Source organism: Martes martes, assembly GCF_963455335.1.
Source record: "Martes martes genome assembly, chromosome: 12".
NCBI classification, from domain to species: Eukaryota; Metazoa; Chordata; class Mammalia; order Carnivora; family Mustelidae; genus Martes; species Martes martes.
In genome coordinates, this window is record NC_137900.1 from 6,048,244 (window position 1) to 6,068,750 (window position 20,507).

Below are 20,507 nucleotides of genomic sequence, written 5' to 3' on the forward strand. Positions count from 1 at the left end.
GTTTTCCAGGCTGTGTAAGGATTACCGAATTTATGGCTTCACTTTAGGCTCTCCTTTGCCCTTCCCACATCCCTGTGTGCTGTCATTAATAACAACTTCATTGGGCCTCAGGAGGACAGAAACACTCCTAGATAGGATCGCAGTGACTCAAGGGACTTGTAAAAGGTGACAGTGTAACTTACAAGGGAGCATTAAATTCTTTAACAATTCATCCCCATGTCATATTTCCGTGCTCTGTGGAACAAATGTCACAGTGGTTTTAGGGGTAATTGGTCGTAATGAGTCACTGAAACACCTCTTCCTCTTTCTTCTAGCTGCTTCTCTTGACAGCCTTGCCGCTAACGTAAAGGTAATTGTAGAAATAGCATTTGTGAAATGACTTACTTCCCGCTTCTAATGTCGGTTATTGGGCCTCCCCCAACGAGTGGTGGACAGTGTATTGCCAGCAAGGGCCGCTCATGGGAATGGAATTGCTGTAGTCCCAGCAGAGTCTGAGCGATGCCTGGGCCCTCCTGTGTGCTTTGCATTCGTTGGTTTGTTCGCCTCACGTATGCTCTCTTCATCTGTGGAATGAATCCCCCTGCATGTGGCCCCAGAACCTGCTTCATGAGTAGGTGTTGTTCCTGCCTTTTTTCCTAAGCGAAAACTTTCATAATACATAGAGGTGGTAAGTCACTTGCTCTTGAAGTTTGATTGGTTTGGGAAGACGAAGGCTCAGACTTCGATATTCCAATAATAGATACAGGCAAAGAATGGAGTGTATGGGGCTTTTCATGCCGTGGCATTTAAATAGTTTATTTAAAAAATGATGTCTTCACCAAACCTGATAATCCCATATGCTCATAAATCAAACCTCAGAGCATGAGTTTCTTTTGGCTTGTGGATATATGCCAAATGTGCAGAATTTTGGTTACCTTTCCTTGACCTTGGGCTTCTGAGCATTTTGTCTCTCACACTGCCAGTTCCTGCCCCTCTTTTACTGGGGGAGCTCCCCGGGGGCAGGCCCTCTATCCGCTTGTCCCCTTCCTCACCCCACCCACCCCCAGCTCTAAATTCAGCAAACGAATACAAAATCACAGCTAAAGAATCATGCATGTTGTCCCTTAGGTTATCAAAGAGCCAGATGAACGGATTGTTTTAAGGAAAGAATCATCATCACCTTTCGATTCAAGTAAGTTCGGAAAACCCTCGCCCAGTTACAGTAACCAAGGGGATGCCGATTTCCTCGGGGAAGCTTCGTTTGCCACCTCCCAGCATTCCAGATCCGCCAGCCCTCTTCTGGATCAGCCCCTTCTCTGCGACGAAAGGTCAGCGGCAAACCCCCTATTTATTTCATTGTGTGAAGAGTGTGTTGTGGTCTAGCAGGAGTGAAGCCTGGTCACTCCATCGCTTGCTTCCTTAGGGTTATTCAGCTGTTGATATGAAAAATCAGTGTTCGCTTTTAAGTCTTCCCAGAAGGAAGAGTTGAAGCCTTTTCTCTGGCCTGTGGAAAGCATATCTCAGAATGTTTGTTGAAAACGGGACAAACAGCTAACTTGGCATAGACGCTATTTATCTATCCATTTTTGTCTTTCATAAAAAAACGAAAGAAGTGAAGAAAAAATCACCCATAGTTCTGCCACTCAAAGGCAAAGATTATTAACATGTAGGTGTATTTTCTCTTTTTTTTGGACATTTTTTCTTGGCTTATGTATAGGATTGTCACAAATAACACTCCCCACCTCCCGCCCAATTGCATATATGTGGAAGGCAGACCAGAAATCGAGAGAGGGACCTTTGTTTTCCAGACTGTACCATCTGGTAAAATGACCAGCCATCCAGCTGGCCTGGGATTACTGTGACTTTAGCCCTTGACGTCCTGCATTCTGGGAATCCCCTGATTCCCAGGCAAGCCAGGACGGTCTGGTCACCTTAGCTCCAGGAAAATGGCACTGAAGATAACGTTTTTAAGACAGTTGTTAAAAATGGATAGTTGACATATTATACTAGTTTCAGGCGTACAGCATAATGATGCCGTTTTTGTGTATATTGCAGAATGATCATCCCAGTAAACCCAGTTTACCTTGGTCACCATACGTAGCTACAGAATTTTGTTTTTTCTACAGAGTGCTGAGAACTCTTGTTAAGATTTATTCTCTCTCTCTCAAAAAAAAAAAAAAGATTTATTCTCTCAGCAACTTTTAAATATCCAAAATGGTGTTAACTGTAGTCTCCACGCATACGTCTCTGTATTTTTTTTTTTTTAAAGATTTTATTTATTTATTTGACAGACAGAGATCACAAGTAGGCAGAGAGGCAGGTAGAGAGAGAGGGGGGAAAGCAGGCTCCCCGTGGATCAGAGAGCCCGATGCGGGGCTTGATCCCAGGACCCTGAGATCGTGACCTGAGCCGAAGGCAGAGGCTTTAACCCACTGAGCCACCCAGGCGCCCTCTGTATTTCTTTTATAACAGGAAATTGTCCTTCTGACTCCCCTGACCCCCGGAGTCCAGCCACCAGCAGTCTGGTCTCTGTAGCTGTGAGCTTGTTTGTGCTCTCCCTTAATTCCACCTACAGATGAGATCACAGGGTTTTTGTCTTTCTTAAGACAGTTGTTCTGAAAACAAACAAACAAACAACAAAAAAACAAAAAAACAAAAAACTAACAAAAAACAAACAGTTGTTCTGAATGAAGGCTATGCCGGTCTCCTCTTCTCTGCACTGTTAGTGATGACAATAAGGAGAGAGAGTCTCGTATCCAAGTGACACGATTGCTCACAAAGGGACTTGGTAGTAAGTCCCAGTAGGTAGTAAATCCCAGAATGAAAGTCACAATGAAACGAAAGTCCTGCAATTTAAATAGGAATTATATTAAGTTTGACTAAGACTAAGAAAGTGGCCGTGCGTTCTTAGTGCTTTGCAGAAATGATAGAATACGTTTACATTGAAATGTTGTATTGTAGACTCGAGGAAACCAAGTCAAATATTTTAGTAAAATCTATTAAAGAATGGTGAATTCCTTATTACTTACTTTTTGGGAGGAAAATAACATGAAATAGATTTTTAAAAAACCAGCCCTGGCACGCAGAGACAGGTGGTTAGAGGCATTTACGTCCCTCTCTCTACTTGGCCTTTGTCTCCTCTTGGCTTAGCCTCTGGACATAAAGATTTTAAACAGAGACGGGAAAGGACCTTCAGCTGGTGGTCAGGGGACGTGAGTTCTGGTGCCCATCTGTGTCTAACTGCTGTGTGATCTCACAGAAGTGCTCAGCCCTGTAGACCTTCTAGACTTTAGTTTCCCTATCTGTAAAATGGGTGTGATGATCAAACAGCCATTCTCTTACAGGTACAAAATGGTTCTCTGCTGTCAGAATCAGGGACAGCTTATAGCTTTTGTCCATGTGCCTGTGTTTATACATTTCCCAAACTCCTCGTAATCAGCCTAGTGAGCATTTCTGAGGGACGGAGTTGGGGCTGCCTCTGCTGGTCAGGATGTGTCCCTGCTTGCCAGTGGCTCCCACACTAGACTGGGAGGCCGGCATACACTCATGTCACTGGATGAGATGCATTTGACAGAAGGACCATCCACAAGTGGGTGAAAGACAGAGCAGGAGGTGGGCAACTTCCTCAAGAGGCAGATAAGGAAGGCCTCATTTCTTTTTAAATAAATTTCTGAGATGGCTTGTGCATTCTCCAGCAGCCTCTCCTGAGTGTCTTTCTGTAGCTGGACAGTGATTCTCAGCTGTGGCTCACTAGGAACTCGCCTCCTATCTACGGAGTCAGAATCCTTGGGATTGGAGCTGGGTGTGTGGCGGCCTATAGCGTCTCTGTGGGCAGAAGAGTGCCTTGGAGGAGAACAGGATTGGTAGCCGGTCTGCTAGCCTGGAATGGAAACCCTAACATTTAAGGCATTTCTCCTGATCTCTGGGAACTTGCAGCTTAGCAGAGGATTTAAAAACATGTGCCCAGAGGGCTTTCTGTCAGGTGGAGCTTTGAGAATAGTATGGACCAAACATTATCAGGGTAGAAAGGAGGAGGAGGGAAGGCACTGATGGAAGGCTTCACGGAGGAGGGGGTATTTCCATGTGGGCCTTGAGGGGAGGGGATTGGATTATGATGGAGTTGAAGGAGGGGAGGGATTGTTGGTGAGGGGAGGGATGGTGGTGAGAAGGAGGGGAGGGATGGGTGGTGGGCCCTGGTGGCGTCTAGAAGTTAGACCAGCTTGGGGGAATAGTGGGTGCCAAGGTCGAGAGCCTGAGGTACTGGGGAAGCCAAGCTAAGGAGTCTGGGTTTTGTTGGATGGCAGCAGGGGGTTTTTGCAAGTACCTTCTCAGGAGTTAGCACATTTGACTGTAGGATGATGACTCTGGCTGCAGACCAGAATGTTATCCTCTACCTCTGATGGGTCAGCAAATTCTGTTTGCCCAGAGTCCCTCTAAATGGAGAGCTTTGGAAATAATTTGACTATGAATTTGTAAATTAGGCCATGAAACTGTGACAAAGGATAACATAGTCATGGAGAGGCCATCTGGTTTGCCCAGGACGGTCCAGTGTTTATCATACATTAGCTAAAGAGAATGATTGTACCCAAATTGCTGAAATTCTTTAAGAATCTTTGGAAAATGGTCTCTGTGCTCTTCATCACCAAATGGCCCATTCTGCCTCAGAGTTTAGGCGTTGGTACCCACTCCCCTCCCAAAGATGAATGAATGAAGGGATGAATTCAGTGACTCAAGGAATATTAAATACCTACGTGGTATTCAGTACCTATGGGGCCCTGGATTCCCAGTGCCAGTTTCAGTCTAGGGGTGGACACAGACATGAGCCAAATACTGACCAGGTGTCAGTGGTCAAGCACTGGGAGCAAGGGGGAATGGACCCCAAGTGCAGGTGGTAGAGTAGCCAACTCCCTCTGCGGGAGGAGGTTAGGAAGGACTTTGCCGAGCAGCCAGTGATCGGACTGAGCTCTGAAGGTGGGTGGGGTGCACACGAGTTGGGATCGGGGTTGGGGGGGCGGCCTTCCAGGCCGGGGGAGCGGTGTTGGCCAGCCGTGGAGGGGAGCCTCCCGTCGGAGGAACTGGAAGGCTCTGGTACCATCTGTGGTGACGTTTGGGTCTGAGTAGCCTCAAGTAAGCGAGATGAAACATACAATCCTTGCGGCGGAAGACAGTTGGGGTTACGTTTTGTGTTAAACATTTATGGATGAAATTTCTAAGGATTGAGAGAAATACCTGAAATGCCCAGTAAAGTACAAGGAAGAATCACTCATAGCCACAGACTCAAACACCAGCCGTTCTTCACATTCCGGTTGGTTTTATCGTCAGTGTGTATCTTACGCGGACGCTTAATGAAGACGTGCAAAGCACACTGTGTATATTGCTTGTTCCTGTTGCTTCTTGCTAGTAAGTTATAAATAGCCACCCACTGTGTTCTGTACTCGAAGTATCCTTTTTAGCAGCTGCATAATACTCCACCCTGCTTTCGTGTGTTGGCCAGGTTCCACCCTTGCTCTAGTTCCTCCTGGAGGAAGATCCATGAAAGGGTGTGCAGTCTCCTGACATCCCACAGAGCTCAGCAAAACCTGCACAAGGTAGGACTTCCGAGACAGCGGAATCTCTGCTGACAAAATCACATGGGAACGGGGGCGTCAGTCTAGGGCTGGGGGCAGTGGGCGGGGGGAAGACAGACATTAATCCAGTAACCACAGAGTTAAATGTAAAATTGTGATGCTTACCAAGGAGGGGGCGTGGTGTTCTGAGAGTATCTGAAAGGGGGCACTTGACTCGGTGGGGAATCAGGGCAGGCTTCCTGGTGGAAGAGACCAGGGAGCTTCCATCTGAGCAGTGAGTTGCAGAGAGTTTGCAGGGTGGCACCCGCTGGGTGGAGGTCCTGCAGGGAAGGGGAGCATGGAGCTTTCAAGGAGAGAAGATAGTCTCCCCGGCTGGAAGCCCAGACCTGTGCACCGTGCACAGGAATCCCCCAGTCCAGAGAAGTTGCTGTCTGTGTGAGGCTACAGCGCGGAAGAAAACATTAAAAGTTGATAAGGTGTTTTGGCTGTTTGACGTGTGGGATCTGGGGAGTGTTTCTGACCCATAGATAAGATACACCCAGTACTTTCTCTACTGCAGGCTAGCGGCAGTTAGCCAAGTGACCCATCGTCATGTGAAAAGAACTCAAATGAAAGGTTAGCAGTGGCCCCAGTGGTTGGATTTAAGGATACTGTGTCATAGTCAAAGGGGTCCTCTTGGTCTTGACTTAAACACAGGCGTAGCCCAGATTTACAGAATGACACTTATAAACGAATATTCATTTTCACAGGGAGGGGTTGTAAATTACTTTGCTTCCTCTTGGCAAAGTTGTTGGCTTTGCTTTGTTAATTTCTAGTCTTTTCAAGTAAAATAATCCCTTGAAAATGTAGAAAGAAGGGAAGGGAGGGAGGGAGGGAGAAGAACAAGAAAGAAGGGAGAATTTGCATGCTCGTGCACACACGGATACTAAACCCACCCCACTGCCATGAGGTCATGGCAGGCATGAGGTCCATAGGCCTCCTAAATGCAAAAGCACACATCTGAGTAGCATTGATTTATATGTGTAACGATTTCTGTGTTACACTATGTGTAACGCAGTTGCTGGCTTGGCTTTTGTTGTAGGAATATTCTGTCTCTGGAGCAAAGTATATCATCGAAAGACCAAGCTGCCTGGTGAAGGGATACCCAGTGCATGAACAGAGATATTTTTAAGCTGCTGTCTTTGTAAGTAAGCAGCTTAAGTGCTGCTGCTTATTTTGATTTGCTTAAATAATTTCCTGCTGTCAGGATGAAGTAATTAGAAAATGTAGTGGAGGGGAGATAGGGCGGAGACCCCAAGAACCTCACAGGAGGACTACAGCATGTGTGTCTGTGGTCTGCCGGGCCTGTCTCTGTCTCTCTTTCTCTCCTCTGCCTCCCTCCCATCTTCTTTCGTGGCACCGCTTCTAGCTCCTCGAATAGTCTCTTTCCTGCCACAGGGCCTTTGCACTTGTTATGTTCTGTCTGAAATAGTACTTCCTGACCCTGTTTGGGTCACTTCTCTTTATCCTCTGGTCTCATGACTTTCCAGGACACTTCCTTCCCCTCTAAGGCATACCTTTTTAGTGCGCCACCCTTTCCTTTCCTAAAGCTGACACCATTTGTTGTTATATTTGTATATGGGTTTTATAAAGGGCTGATTGCCCCTTCTACTAATGAAACCTTCCCAAGGTCAGGGACTCTGTCCTTCTGCTAACTAGTAGCCAGTTTTGGCACCCAACAGTGGAATCCCACTGAACATAGACAAAGTCAACTCCAAATGCCGGGAGTGGGCCCTGAGCGAGAACCTCACTTCCCTTCCTGCCACCCTGCTGCCATCATGGTAGCACATGACTTCGGCACTGGGTAAATATTTTTTCGTGAGTGAGTGTGGAATGGGGTGATGAGACAGCTGTAGAATTCAGGTCTGTGGTCAGTAGTTGGCCACATTGTGGGGTGACGTTATTCCTGAGGTGTTCTCTTCTCATCCCTTTCTACCCGGGCCTGGAATTGTGATAGCTCTTCCTTATTAAGCACTTCCCAAGCTCCAGGAACTGGTGCCAACACTTCACATGCATCAGATGAGTTAATACCCAATTCCTACCACACCCTTATGAAGTAGGTTCTACCATTAGTTCCATTTCACAGATAAGGAAACTGAGGCATGGGGAGGTTTAGGTGCCTTGCTCAGGGTCACATGGCCAGTGAATGGCATGTCTGGGAATATGAACCTGGGTGGTTTGGCTTCAGACACCATGATTTTTTTTTTTTGTTTATGTTAAAAATTTTTTAAAGATTTTTATTTTTTTTAAATGTATTCATTTGAGAGAGAGAGAGTGAGCAAGAGCATGAGCAGGGGGGAGGGGCAGAAGGAGAGAGAGGGAGAAGCAGGCTCCCTACAGGGAGCCTGTTGTGGGGCTCGATCCCAGGACTATGGGATCATGACCTGAGCTGAAGGCAGAGGCTTCACCAAACGAGCCATCCAGGCACTCCTAGCAACCATGCTATTAAAGCATTACATTCCATTGCCTCCCCAAACCTAGAGTATAATAGGGGGGGCCCTGGGGTGAAAGAGGGGAGCCCTTTGGAATCGAGCAGGGTCTGTGGACATCACCCTTGATCATCTCCCGTGAGGAGCCTGTGCTCTTACGAACGCAGCAACAACAGCCTAGAGACACTGAAATTATTAGGAACCTTTTTAAGCCATGAAGGAGTGTCGGATGATATGCTGGGTGTTCACGGCAGTCAGGCTCCTGAAAGTCTGGCTCAGGGGCCATTCGTGCTTTAGGCACAAGCCACCTTGCCCCTGGGCTGGCAGGACTCTGCCATCAGCACCAAGGAATGTGGAGGAGGGCTCGCGAATAGCCCATGCTGCAAGCTTCTACCTCGGAACGTTCTGCTTGGTCGATGAAAGGCTGGATTCTGGGCCACTTAAGCTCCAGTTGCCAAAACAGTCATCTCGGTATTTATTAGGCAGTTACACGGAACATGGCCCACGGAATGACCGCCATGGGAACATGGCCCACGTAATTACTGAATGCCAAGTTGTGTTGACTTTCAGCATGGGGGACATCCAGTTACATAAAACCAGCAGATACGTGGATGCTGGTGGGAGGGAATAGAAAGAAGGGAAGAAGAAAAAATGAGTAACTCCTGTCTTAGAAAGTGGGTTTCCTTGGGGCGCCGGGCTGGCTCAGTCAGTGGAGTGTGTGACTCTCCATCTCAGAGTCAGGAGTTCGAGCCCCATGTTGGGGGTGGAGTTTACGGAAAAAAAAAAAAAAAGGCAGAAAATGGGTTTCTTTGATGACACAAGTTGCCACCCAGTGGTTTAGAATATCACCCCCACATTTGGGTCATGCATTCATGGTGAGGCAGGGCTGGAGGGCCGTGTTAGTGAACGTGTTGGTGGTTGTAAGGAAACTCAGGTGACTTCGGCTCGTCTTAAGCAAACAGGGCATTTATTAGAAGGACGCTGAGTATCTCCGTGAATCCAGGGAGGATCCAAACAAGGAGATCAGGCTGCCGAGATGGGACGGCTAGAGTCCCCCTAGGGGTCAGGAAGACAGCTCTGGGAGGAGCATGTGCAGGAGACCCCGCGGGCTCCCACCCCTTGTCCCCCGCCTTGCTTTTCTCAAAGACCCCCTCCTGCTTGCAGCTCTAGTTCTTATCTTGTGCCTTCTCGACCTCTGTGCGCTCACTGTTGAGCCGACGTCTCTCTCCTGGGTTCCTAGTGGTCTCCAGACTGGGGGAAATGGAACAGTAAACCTTAGCGCAGAAGGGCCAGTGATTCTTGAGCCAAAAACAGTGAATCTGATTGTCTGATGAGGGAACGGGTGGAGAATTGGGTGGGCGGGGCGGGGGGGGCTTGGAACACATCTATTTCTCGTTATTCTGGATGTTTTGGGACTTGGTACTTTTGGTATAAAATAGATGATCCCTTGTATACTTTGAAATGGCTAAAATTTTATAAACATAAGCAAAATTTCGTGTTATGTGACTTTGCCCCCCCCCCCCCCCGCAAATCCCATAAACCACTTCCTACTCTCTCCAGGATCAACCCTAGTTCTCTTGGAAGGCGTGATTGTCTCTGTGTCACGGTCCTTACCAAGGGTGGGATCTGGCCGTCCCTGTCTGGCAAGAGCTCACTGGGACTCCGCTTTCAAGGACGGGCTTCCAGGCCCCCTTCTGTGACACCTCTGGGTCCCTCAGGCAGACCCAGGCCCTCTGCCTTCTGCTTCTAGACCTGCCTCCACTTAGCACCTCATTCCTCCAACCCTCGTATCGGAGTTGCTTTTCCTTAGGGTAACCCTCCCAAGAAGGGAGCAGAGACTGACCAGATGGCCCCAGCTCTGGCCCATGAGTGTCCCACCACCGTGGCCGGCCAGCAGGAGCCACCCCACTAGGGATGCTCCTAGGAGGGTGGCCAAGGAACTCAGGGCTCATGTCCTCAGACGCAGACAAGAACTGTAGCACAGAAACCTTTCTAAAATTAACGAGGAGCAAAATGGAAATAAACCAAGAAAGAAACCAAAAAAGGACAGAAATTAATGAGAAAGCTGGTTTCTGCTCTGTCATAGCTCATTCAGCCTCCAGGTCCTGCGACAGTGGCTGGCACGGCTTCCAACCTCACTTGTCCCCAGTGGGCAGGCAGGAGCTGTGCTACCTCGTCTCCCTGGGGTCCCTTCACCTGTGTTAGAACCAAAGCAAAAAGCGGGTCAGCCTGCACATGCCCGGCTCCAACCCCGGGGCCTCTCTCTGACTCAGTCACAGCTTGGAGGGGCCTGTTGTTTGGTGGCTTATGGGGATTGATACAGTGGATGATGTCACCCCTCCCTTTATCCCAGGACCTCTAGTCTCGCCAGTCCAACAGACACAGGTGGTGACTGGCCACCCAAACCATGAGGCACATTCCTGGGTCAGTGGTCCTCGGTGAACATTAGAATCACTGGGGGAGGGGGAGGCGCTCTGAAAACTCCTGATCCCTGGGCCTCGCTCTGGACCTATTTAATTGGAATCTCTTTGGGTGGTGCCGGCAAAGGATTAAAAAAAAAATTTTTTTATTAATTTTTAAATTTTTTAATAAACATATAATGTATTTTTATCCCCAGGGGTACAGGTCTGTGAATCGCCAGGTTTACACATTTCACAGCACTCACCATAGCACATACCCTCCCCTATGTCCATAACCCCACCCCTCTCTCCCGACCCCCCTCCCCCCGGCAACCCTCAGCCTGTTTTGTGAGATTGAGTCTTTTATGGTTTGTCTCCCTCCCGATCCCATCTTGTTTCATTTATTGTTTTCCTACCCCTAAAACCCCCACGTTGCATCTCCACTTCCTCATATCAGGGAGATCATATGATAGTTGTCTTTCTCCGATTGACTTATTTCGCTAAGCATAACACCCTCTAGTTCCATCCACATCGTCGCCAATGGCAAGATTTCATTTCTTTTGATGGCTGCATAGTGTTCCATTGTATATATATACCTCATCTTCTTTATCCATTCATCTGTTGATGGGCATCTAGGTTCTTTCCATAGTTTGGCTATTGTGGACATTGCTGCTATAAACATTCGGGTGCACGTGTCCCTTCGGAGCACCGTGTTTGTATCTTTAGGGTATATACCCAGTAGTGCAATTGCTAGGTCATAGGGTAGCTCTATTTTCAGCTTTTTGAGGAAACTCCATGCTGTTTTCCAGAGTGGCCGCACCAGCTTGCATTCCCACTAATAGTGTAGGAGGGTTCCCCTTTCTCCACATCTTTGCCAGCATCTGTCATTTCCTGACTTGTTAATTTTAGCCATTCTGACTGGTGTGAGGTGGTATCTCATTGTGGTTTTGATTTGTATTCCCTGATGCCGAGTGATGTGGAGCATTTTTTCATGTGTCTGTTGGCCATCTGGATGTCTTCTTTGTAGAAATGTCTGTTCATGTCCTCTGCCCATTTCTTGATTGGATTGTTTGTTTTTTGGGTGTTGAGTTTGCTTTTTAAAAAGATTTTATTTATTTGTTTGACAGACAGAGATCACAAGTAGGCAGAGGGACAGGCAGAGAGAGGAAGGGAAGCAGGCTCCCGGCCAAGCAGAGAGCCTGATGTGGGGCTTGATCCCAGGACCCTGGGATCATTACCTGAGCCGAAGGCAGAGGCTTTAACCCACTGAGCCACCCAGGCGCCCCTGGAAAGGATATTTTTGAAAATGTTCTTCGGGAGATTCTGATGCACATTTAGGATGGAGAATCCTGCAGGCGGCTTGAGATGGGGGACTTGGAATACCAACCCTCCCCAATCCTATACGGACTGTCTCTGTGCACAAAAATATGATCCTGTTCAGGGAACAGGATGGGGGCCGGCTTAACAGTTCAGCCCAGCTTCTGTGCATTCACTGTGAGCCCAGGACGCTGTGAACTCCTCAGGAGAACACTAAGAGGTAGATACTCGGCTTATCTCATCCTGATGTGAAGCAAAGAAGGCTGGTAGCTTGCCCAAGGTCACGGGCCTCTGGGTCCTGCTACCTAATGCGGCCTCCTCACGCCCTGAGGCTGTAGAGCCAGCTCAGACCCCCATCGATCCCAGGTAGGGCTCAGTGCCAGGACTGGGCTCGAGTGACACCACCTTCTTCTCCGGGTGCTGACAGTTTGCCTTTTTCTCTGTACCATGTGCAGTGTGTGAAACTTCCAGCTGCACAAGGGAACCTGAAGGAGAGGCAGGGGAGCTTCGTGGACAACTCACCCAGGGAGCCAACTGACACGTCCTTAGCGAAAGGAACAACAGCTTTTGTTACGAATCACCAGTGTCTCACCCCTTTCAAATCAAACCCTGTACTCAGTCTTTTGTGCCCAGGTAAGAGTGACTGATTAAAGTGTTTCCTGTGTGGGGCTCATACTTTCTTGTCAAGTCGGAGAATTCATGTTATAGTTGGTCGATGTGTTTCGAGCTCTGAATAGAAAATAACCGTAGTTGGGTGGCAGGTGCTTTTTCATTTAGAAAGCCCTTTTTAGAGTTTTGATGAAAGTGTCAGGATGCCTTTTCAGGAGCTCCTCATTTGTGTCACTGTGTGTGTGTGTGTGTGTTTTAAGATTTTACTATTTATTCCAGAGAGAGAGAGAGAGAGAGAGAGAGAGAGAGAGGGCGCACAAGTGGGTGGAGGGGCAGAGGGAGAGGGAGAAGCAGACCCCCTGCTGAGCAGGGAGGCCCGAGCTCATGACCTAAGCCAAGGGCAGCGCTTAACCAACTGAGCCACCCAGGCGTCCCACTGGATGTGTTTTTGGAAAGTTTTAAAATTTTTCCTTCCTTCCTCCTCCTCCCTGCCCCCTCCCCGCTTTCCCCTGCTTTCCCCCTCCTCCTACCCTCCCTCCTGCCTTCCTTCCTCAGCTTAGATCTTACATGAGCTGGAGGAAGCTGCTGTGTAGAGGAATAACCTGATAAATCCTTCAGGAAAAGGCTGTCAACCTGATTTTCTTTTCGGTAAATCTGTTTTTGGTGGTTGGTTGGTTTTTTTTTAGTGTTAGGCTTGATTTACGCAAAGTCCCCTGAAAACTCAGGCAGAGGGAGCCTTACATCTGGAGAACTCAGCTCCTGCTCTAAATGTTCCCCTTCTAGGATACATTTGTAGGAGGAGACTGGTTTCTTCCGACTACAGTTTAAACCACCCCTTCTGTCACCGGCCCCGCCCCCCCCCCCCCCCCCCCCGCAGTGCTTCATACATTTATAAGAGGAACAAAACCTTCCTCAAATATTTCTCTGGAAGAGCTATTTAAGTAAATATACTCTGCAGACATGACTGCCAAAACCAGATGTAAAATGAGCTAGAAGGGCACCCTGGGGAAATGTTCACACAGACTGAGGGAGCATGAGGAGGAGGACGGGCCGGGACGGCGTGCGGCTGGAGACGCATCTGTCTTTGTGCGGACAGGCCCAGAGCCAAGGGGCCTGAAAGCGGGAGCCTTGGTCTTTCCTTCGCGTTATAACCTGGCATTTTCCTCTACGATGCCCTAAATCCTTTTTAGCTTTTAAAGGATCCAGTGAGAGTCCAATTTCCTTCTCTCATTAGGACCACAGTAATGGTTTGTGAGGTAAATTAGGAAAAAAAATTAATACATAAAGGAGAAAAAACCCCCCAAAACAGTAAAACAAAGTTCATTTATTCTCTTCTCAATTTCCAGCCACACAGTAAAGGTGTGTATGTTACAAGGGGGATGTCATCCACTTTGGAAAACAGACAAATGCTTGATTACACCTGCTTGTCTGTTCAGGTGTGTCTGAGACTACAGTTGTCCGTTATTTTGACGTCCAGTCATCATTAAAAATAAAAAAATACTGTGTTACGTGAAGGCTGTGACATGAGGCCCAGAAAGGAACCTCTTACAGAGGACATAAGCAGCTCGAGGAAGCCGGTGCCTGTGGGTCGGCGTCCCGGGTGAGTCAGCTCAAGTAGATGCTGGCGCGGTCGCTGTTCAGGTTTTCTGAAGTGGTTTGAGTCTAATTCCTTGATTCAGTTTAGGTATCAGATCTTAAACGCCCGTACTTATTTAAAGTCTTTTTTTTTTCCTGTTCTGCAAATTAGTCTTCTTTTCACTTTCTGATCAGCTAACTCTATTGTTTATTCTTATTTTACCTTTTTTTATGTCTCAAGGAATTATTTCCATTTTGAGGAACCTTGGGGCCAGGATTGCAGTTGAGGTATTTTGCTTTTGGGGTATATGAGAATGTGAATAATTTTGTGAGGGATTGGGATTTCTTTGGGAAGATCTGTGTCATTAAACATGATAAAACATTCCCACCTGTCTTGCTTCGATTTGTTATTCCTTTCTGACTTGCACAGGTGCAGATCCGTCAAAGCCTGGACTGTAGATTCCAAGCAGGTGTGATGGGGTCTGGGTTTGCAGAGACTCCTGGGAAAATCTCCTGGGCGCTCCATGCAAAAGCCACTGTGCAAAGTGGCCATTTTCCTAAGGTCTCTTGACTGACCCAGAGTTAACTGAAACCTACAGACTGTGAATTCTAAATAAGATTTAAAAAATGAGTGTGCACACGACGCATTTAACCTAAGAAAAGGTGTTTGGTTTTAAATGCATAACTGAGAGGATGGATGGGTCACGTGTGCGAGTTCAGCCTAGTGCCCAATGCCTGGCCACTCTTAATAATGGCCATGACTCTGCTCCACTAGTTCCATTAAAGGAGCCGTCTGGTCTGTCTGGGGGCAGCCTGAGGAAAGGGCATGCCTTCTGTCCACGGGTGACAGTGATCCCGCTGGTGTTGCTGTCCTTCTCTGAGCTGGTGACCCATCCCCGGGGATGTGCGGGTTTGGAGTTCCCAGGTCCTGGGAACCTTGGGGGTGGTGAGAAGTACTTCACCCCGAGGCTCCTTGGGTCTGCTCTCACTGGCCCCTCCACGCTGGGTCCGGGACAGCTGTGGCTGTTTTGTTCATGAGATCAAAGAGCTTATGCTAGGTTTCACCTTCGGAGCGAGGACGTTTGGCACAGAGTCATCGCGCCGAGGACTAGAGCTTTTCCTTGCTGCAAAGGGGTATTTCCAGGATGGGTGGGTTGTCGAAGCTTCTCCGGCAGAATAAGGCGATCCCAGTCCAAATTGTCCTCCTGGGGATTCTGTATCTTTTAGAGCGAGCCTCCAGCACTCCCCCCGTAAGTATGTATTTTTCTTATCTTTATTTTAAAAGTGCCCTGTGGCCCACGGCGTACAATCAGCCCTCCTCATCTACCTGTAAATCTCCTGCTGGGGCTCGTTTGCTGTCTGTGGCTCTGCGACTGCAGCTTTGCCTCTGATAAGACAGGCGATAACCATAAGATATGGGCCGAATTTGCTTTGTCCGAGTGGGAGGGTCACACGGGGTGGGGGAGGGAAGCTCCAACACCAGGAACTCCCAAGCTGACAGCACTCAGGGCCACCAAGGCCAGCCCCGGGTATGGTGAAGCGGATTTGGGGGGCTGCCAGACTGCTGAGCCACCCGCATTCGGTCTTTATTATTTTTTAAAAGATTTGTTTTAGAGAGAAAGAGCGCACAAGTGGGGGGGGGCAGAGAGAGGGAGAGAGACTCTGCAGCAGGCTCCGGGCTCAACCTCCCGACCCTGAATTCACCACCTGAGCCGAAACCCAGGCGCCCCCAGAAGTAGGGCCTTAAAGGGCAGAGGGAGAAGAGGGCCCTCTGGCAAGGCAGAGAGTTCGCGCTCAGGTGAGAGTCCAAGGCCGTGCTGGGTTGGGATTGGCTGGGAAGCTTCGGAACCCGCCCGGCTGTCTTACTGCCTGTCCTCCCGTCCCCCCAGCTTGAATGGGTGTGGAGGGCGATTTGTTCCAGTCCCTTCCGCAGAGGCCAGGACAAGGCAACGCTGAGGGAGAGCTACAGCCTTGTGAAGACCTTACCATCTAACTTTGGGAGACTTGGGATCCCAGTAAAGACGTGGAGTAAAGCGTTTTTTCCTTCTTGCTGCCTGCGTTTCCTCGTTTGTTCGTTCCTTTGTTGTGTGCCAGGAGCGTCCCAAGGCACCACAGTGAGGGCTCTGGAGTGCGAGCACCTGGATTTCAGTCCTGCCCCTGCGGTGTCCTGGGTGAGTGACTGGGGCAAAGTGACCTAGAACCTCTTTGTGTCTCAGCATCTGTCCGCGTACGTTGGAGGATTACAGTATCCGCTTCGTGACATCACTGTCCGGCACTGTGTGTCGGTGCCCGGCACAAAAGAAGCCTCTGTAAGTACTGGCTGTTACCATCTGCATCTCGTTTCATTATTTGAGGAAGGCATTTGGCCTCCTGCCCGCCTTTTTTTTTTTTTTTTTTTTTTTGCGAAGGATACCAAGGCTCAGGAGAGTTAATGAGTGCCAGAGCCAATTTCCAAGTCATGGTCTGTTTTGTCTCTCAACCTCATGTTCTTTCTACCACTTTCTGCCAGCCCCGTGTTTGTCACCTGATTGTCCCCGAGGCTTGTGCATCCTAGATCATTCAACCTAAGGGGTTTGCAAAAAGGAGCTCCGAACATTCCAGCAGAGTGACAGAGCAGCTAAGTTCTCCTGACCGGAGTCGGAGCGAGCTCAGCCGCTTCTTGTTTACATCAACGAGAGAGAGAGAGGCTTTGATTTCCTATCCCTGGAATGTGATGTTTGTAAATAGCGTGTGTAGGAAGCCAGCTCCCTTCCTCTGCCCCCAACTAGAAATCTCTGTTCCTTTTCCTCTGGGAACTGACACTTATGTTTGTTTCATGGACAGAGATAACTCTCACGGCCATTTCAGTGGGGTGACTCGCAGGGACGGACTGTGTGTAACTGGGTCGTTGCTGGGAGTGCTGGGTTCGCGGTGGGAAAGTGTGCCCTCGTGAGACGGTCACACGTCCTTGCATAAGGGAAGTTCTGCACGGGTGAAGGATGCCACCCTGTGTTCATGGAGTCCCCTGGTCTCCCAGCCCCGGCAGTTCACTAAATTGGTTCCACAGTCCCTTATGGGCTCACCCGATTTGCATTTATTAGGCTCCTACTGTGTGCTCAGTCTGGTATTGTGCCCTGGGGGGTGGGGGTAATGATGAGCCCTGTGAGGAGAAGAAGGTAGAGCCCCTGCCTTCAGGAGTCTCTGGACTTGCTAGGGCCGTGAGATGCAGCCTGTGTGACTCTCAGAAGCCGTTGTAGACTCCATTGCGGGATTCGTGACCGTCCGAAGCAGTGGGGTTTGGGGTAACCAGCGGGGACTGGGGGAACTGGACAGTTTAAGTCCCCCCGCTCCACCTCCGTTCCAGGTATGCAAGCTCGGATCTAAAACAAAAGGCTCTGTGGCCACATAAAGCTGGTCTGAAGCTGAATCATGTCCACCGCCATGTGTTTTGACTCGTATTTAAGAATATCCAATAATGAGGGGCACCCGAGGGACTCCGTCGGTTAAGCATTCCCAGTCTTGGTTTCTGCACCGGTGGTGGTGATCTTGGGGTTGTGAGATCGAGCCCCACACTGGGTTGTGTGCTCAATGTGGCGTCTGCTTGGGATTCTCTCTCTCTGCCCCTCCCCCTGCTCTCTCTCTCTCTCTGCCCCTCCCCCTGCTCTCTCTCTCTCTCTCTAAATAATAACATCTTCAGAAAAAAGAATATTGAATAATGATGCTGAATTATTATCAGTAGTTTGTGGCACTCAATTATATTGTAATCAAGTCTCAAATTAATAATGCAGCATCTGACTGTGGACTGAGGTACTGTTACTTCTCTGGTTTCCAGGAGGTGAGAAATAGTGGGTTAGAGATGTCGAGGTCTTGGGGCTGAGGGCCAAGAAGTTTTTGACATCAAGGAGTAGGAAGACCAGGTGGAGAAGAGGTTTGGGAAAAGTGAGGAACCTGGAATCTAATGAGAGATCTGTGTACGGAGAAGGAGGAAGTATCCTCTAGGGACAGCTTCTGAAGTGGCTTAAATATTAGGCCCTGGGTATGAGAATTTGTCCTGTGGACAGTACGAAGCCGTTAGATGTTGGGATGGAAAGGCAGGCTGTTCATCTGATGATCCTGTACACGGTGGTTTGGGAGTGGGTAGAGCCTCTCGGCAGGGAGGCTAGGACATAGCCCTTGAAGAAGTCTGGAAATGAGGACCATCGATTCTGGCCTGGGTGGGAGAGTCACAGAGAAGAAAGCGGCCATTAAACATTGGGGACAGGAAGAAAAAATCAGGCAACTTATTTTAACAGTGCTCTGATGGCGCGTGGGGTGCAGCACGGGGGAGACTGGCTCCTTTAAGGCAGCTGGCCAGGGCTGAGCTGCGAAGTGAAGGTGAATCATTTAATCATCAGGAATGAGGGATTGATTGAGGGAATAATCACTCTGCCAGCATCAGGACACAGGGTCCTTTAAGTTACGGATTTGCATTCTCTGTGACCTCAGTGAGATGAACTCAGGACTGAGAAGAAAAGACGAGGCCAAGTCAAACCTTTCAGGGGGAGGTTTTTTTTTTTTTTTCATGGTGTGTTTTTGGCAGTAGGACTCAGAGCTAGTGGGGGCCTTCTCTTGAATTTAGGTGGGGGTTCTTACGTTGTTACTTCTGAATCTTCCTCCTATGAAGGTCTCATTATTGTCAGTAGAATTTAGAGACTTATCAAGATATGTGTTGCTTATTCGAGAAGTCCCCGGGAAGAGAAGACGCCGGGATGCACCCCGCCCAGTTATCATGTCCAAACAGATGCTAAGTCTTGGGCAGCTCATTTCACAAAGAGGGAGCCCTATCACTTGGGGGCTCTCACCTGCCGCTGCCGCCACAGTGGAGAGATTTAAATACATGCACGAGCCCCTGCGCACCTGCCTCGCAACTTGAAACCTTTTGAGGTCAAAGAGGGAAGACATTGTTATGATGCCAGGTTTCTGTGGAAATAAGGGGGATTTTGAAAACATGGTGGCTGATTCTGAAAAGAGAGACCACAAAAGAAATGTACAGTGTTGCTTTTGGACAATCTCAGTTGAAAAAAGATGCCGGAGACGTCAAAGGGAAATGCCCAGTAGACACTGGGGATGTGAACCTGAAATTTGGCCGGAGGTCAGGGAAGCCACCAGGAACGACCATGGATTTTGTGGATCCACATTTTGGTAATGACCTGCATGGAGGTGATACTCGAAGCCATAATAATGAGTGAATTTCTGGTGGAGAGCGTGGAGAGGGAGAGCAGGAGGAAATGGGGTTTGTTCATTCAAACCACAAATGTTTGAGGGGCCTCTGTGTATTTGGCAGTGGGCAGAGGTGAGGCCTGAGGGAAGGGAGCAGCCGAAGGAGGTTGCAGAGGTGACTAAGATGATGGGAGAGCATCGGGACGGCACTTCTAATGTCTTAGTAGTCAAGGGAGCAGAGCTTAGTGGAAAACAAGCCAATGGGGGCTCCTGGGTGGCTCAGTGGGTTAAGCCTCTGCCTTCAGCTCGGGTCATGATCTCAGGGTCCTGGGATGGAGCCGCCTCCTGCTCAGCGGGAAGTCTGCTTCTCCCTCTGCCTGCTAGTCCCCCTGCTTGTGCGCTCTCTCTCTCTCTCTGTCAAACAAATAAATAAATCTTAAAAGCAAACAACAAACAAACTGAAACAAGCCAATGAACAGTGACAAACAGTGCCAACAGAAGTACAAGCGGGCCACTGAGAAATGCCCGTTGGGTTTACCGTGGAGTTTCAGGAGAGCTGAGAAGCCAGGGGGTTAAGGGGATAAGGTGCTGGTGAGAGGGAGGAAAGGGAGGCTGAGCCCAAGGACTGCTGCCCACCCTCCGAGCGTCAGCAAGAAAGGGAAGGAGAAATAGGGGACCTGGTTTTATTCTGTCGCTGTCCCACCTCTGGCTTCAGGACAGGCAAGAACCCTTGGCAGGATGAGGCTAGAATGAAAGAGCTGAAAATACCCAAAGTGCGGGTCTGACACCACTGTCTGGGCTCCAAGGGAGGTCAGGTGGGGGAACTACACATGCGCCCTGGTCTGCACTGGAATGGGACAGTGAGGAGGGGGCGGCTTGAGGACAAATAATCCCAACAAATGACGGGACAGATACTTTGAAGAAAATGAGTAATTTTAAAGACTTGACACTTGGGTACTTCCATGCTTTTTACTTTGTAGTAAATAGGAAAGTAAATGTAGATGCATACCCTTTTTACGTTGTAGGCAGTTTTTTCAGCTTTATTGAGATACAGTCAACAAAACTAATATATTTAAAGTGTACGGTGTGAGATTTGATACATGTATACATCGGGGACGGATCTGCATCTCTGAGTTAATGAACACACCCTTCACCCTCACGTATTTACCCTTCTGGTTTTTGTTCGGTGAGAACTCGTAAGTTCTGCTCTCTTAGTAAACGTGAGTCGGGCAATACAGGGCTGTCAGAGCGGCCGCGTTGTACATCAGATGGAAGTGTGTACCCGCTCACCAGCCCTTCCCGGTCCCCCCACCCCCCAGCCCCTGACAAACCACATTCTCCTCTGTTTCTAGGAAGTGGACTGTTGTTTTTCAGACTCCACATATGGGATACCATGCAGTGCATTTTTCTTTTCT

The 20,507-nt window shown here is 48.7% G+C and overlaps 1 protein-coding gene across 7 annotated transcripts in view; it reads left to right on the forward strand.

Annotated features, from left to right (window-relative positions):
- The window catches only part of SPATA6L (spermatogenesis associated 6 like), a gene marked incomplete at its 5' end in the record, with an annotated part of 50,217 nt that extends 36,612 nt beyond the window's left edge, over positions 1 to 13,605 (forward strand). For all 7 annotated transcript variants that reach the window (XM_080820705.1, XM_080820702.1, XM_080820706.1 and 4 more), the window contains 5 exons: positions 315 to 349; positions 1,108 to 1,307; positions 5,474 to 5,567; positions 6,628 to 6,729; positions 12,186 to 13,605. In XM_080820705.1, coding sequence (XP_080676831.1) covers positions 315 to 349; positions 1,108 to 1,307; positions 5,474 to 5,567; positions 6,628 to 6,717 — 419 coding nt within the window. In that variant the 3' untranslated portion in view covers positions 6,718 to 6,729; positions 12,186 to 13,605. The remainder of the gene's footprint in view (positions 1 to 314; positions 350 to 1,107; positions 1,308 to 5,473; positions 5,568 to 6,627; positions 6,730 to 12,185) is intronic.
- Positions 13,606 to 20,507: the final 6,902 nt, after the last annotated feature.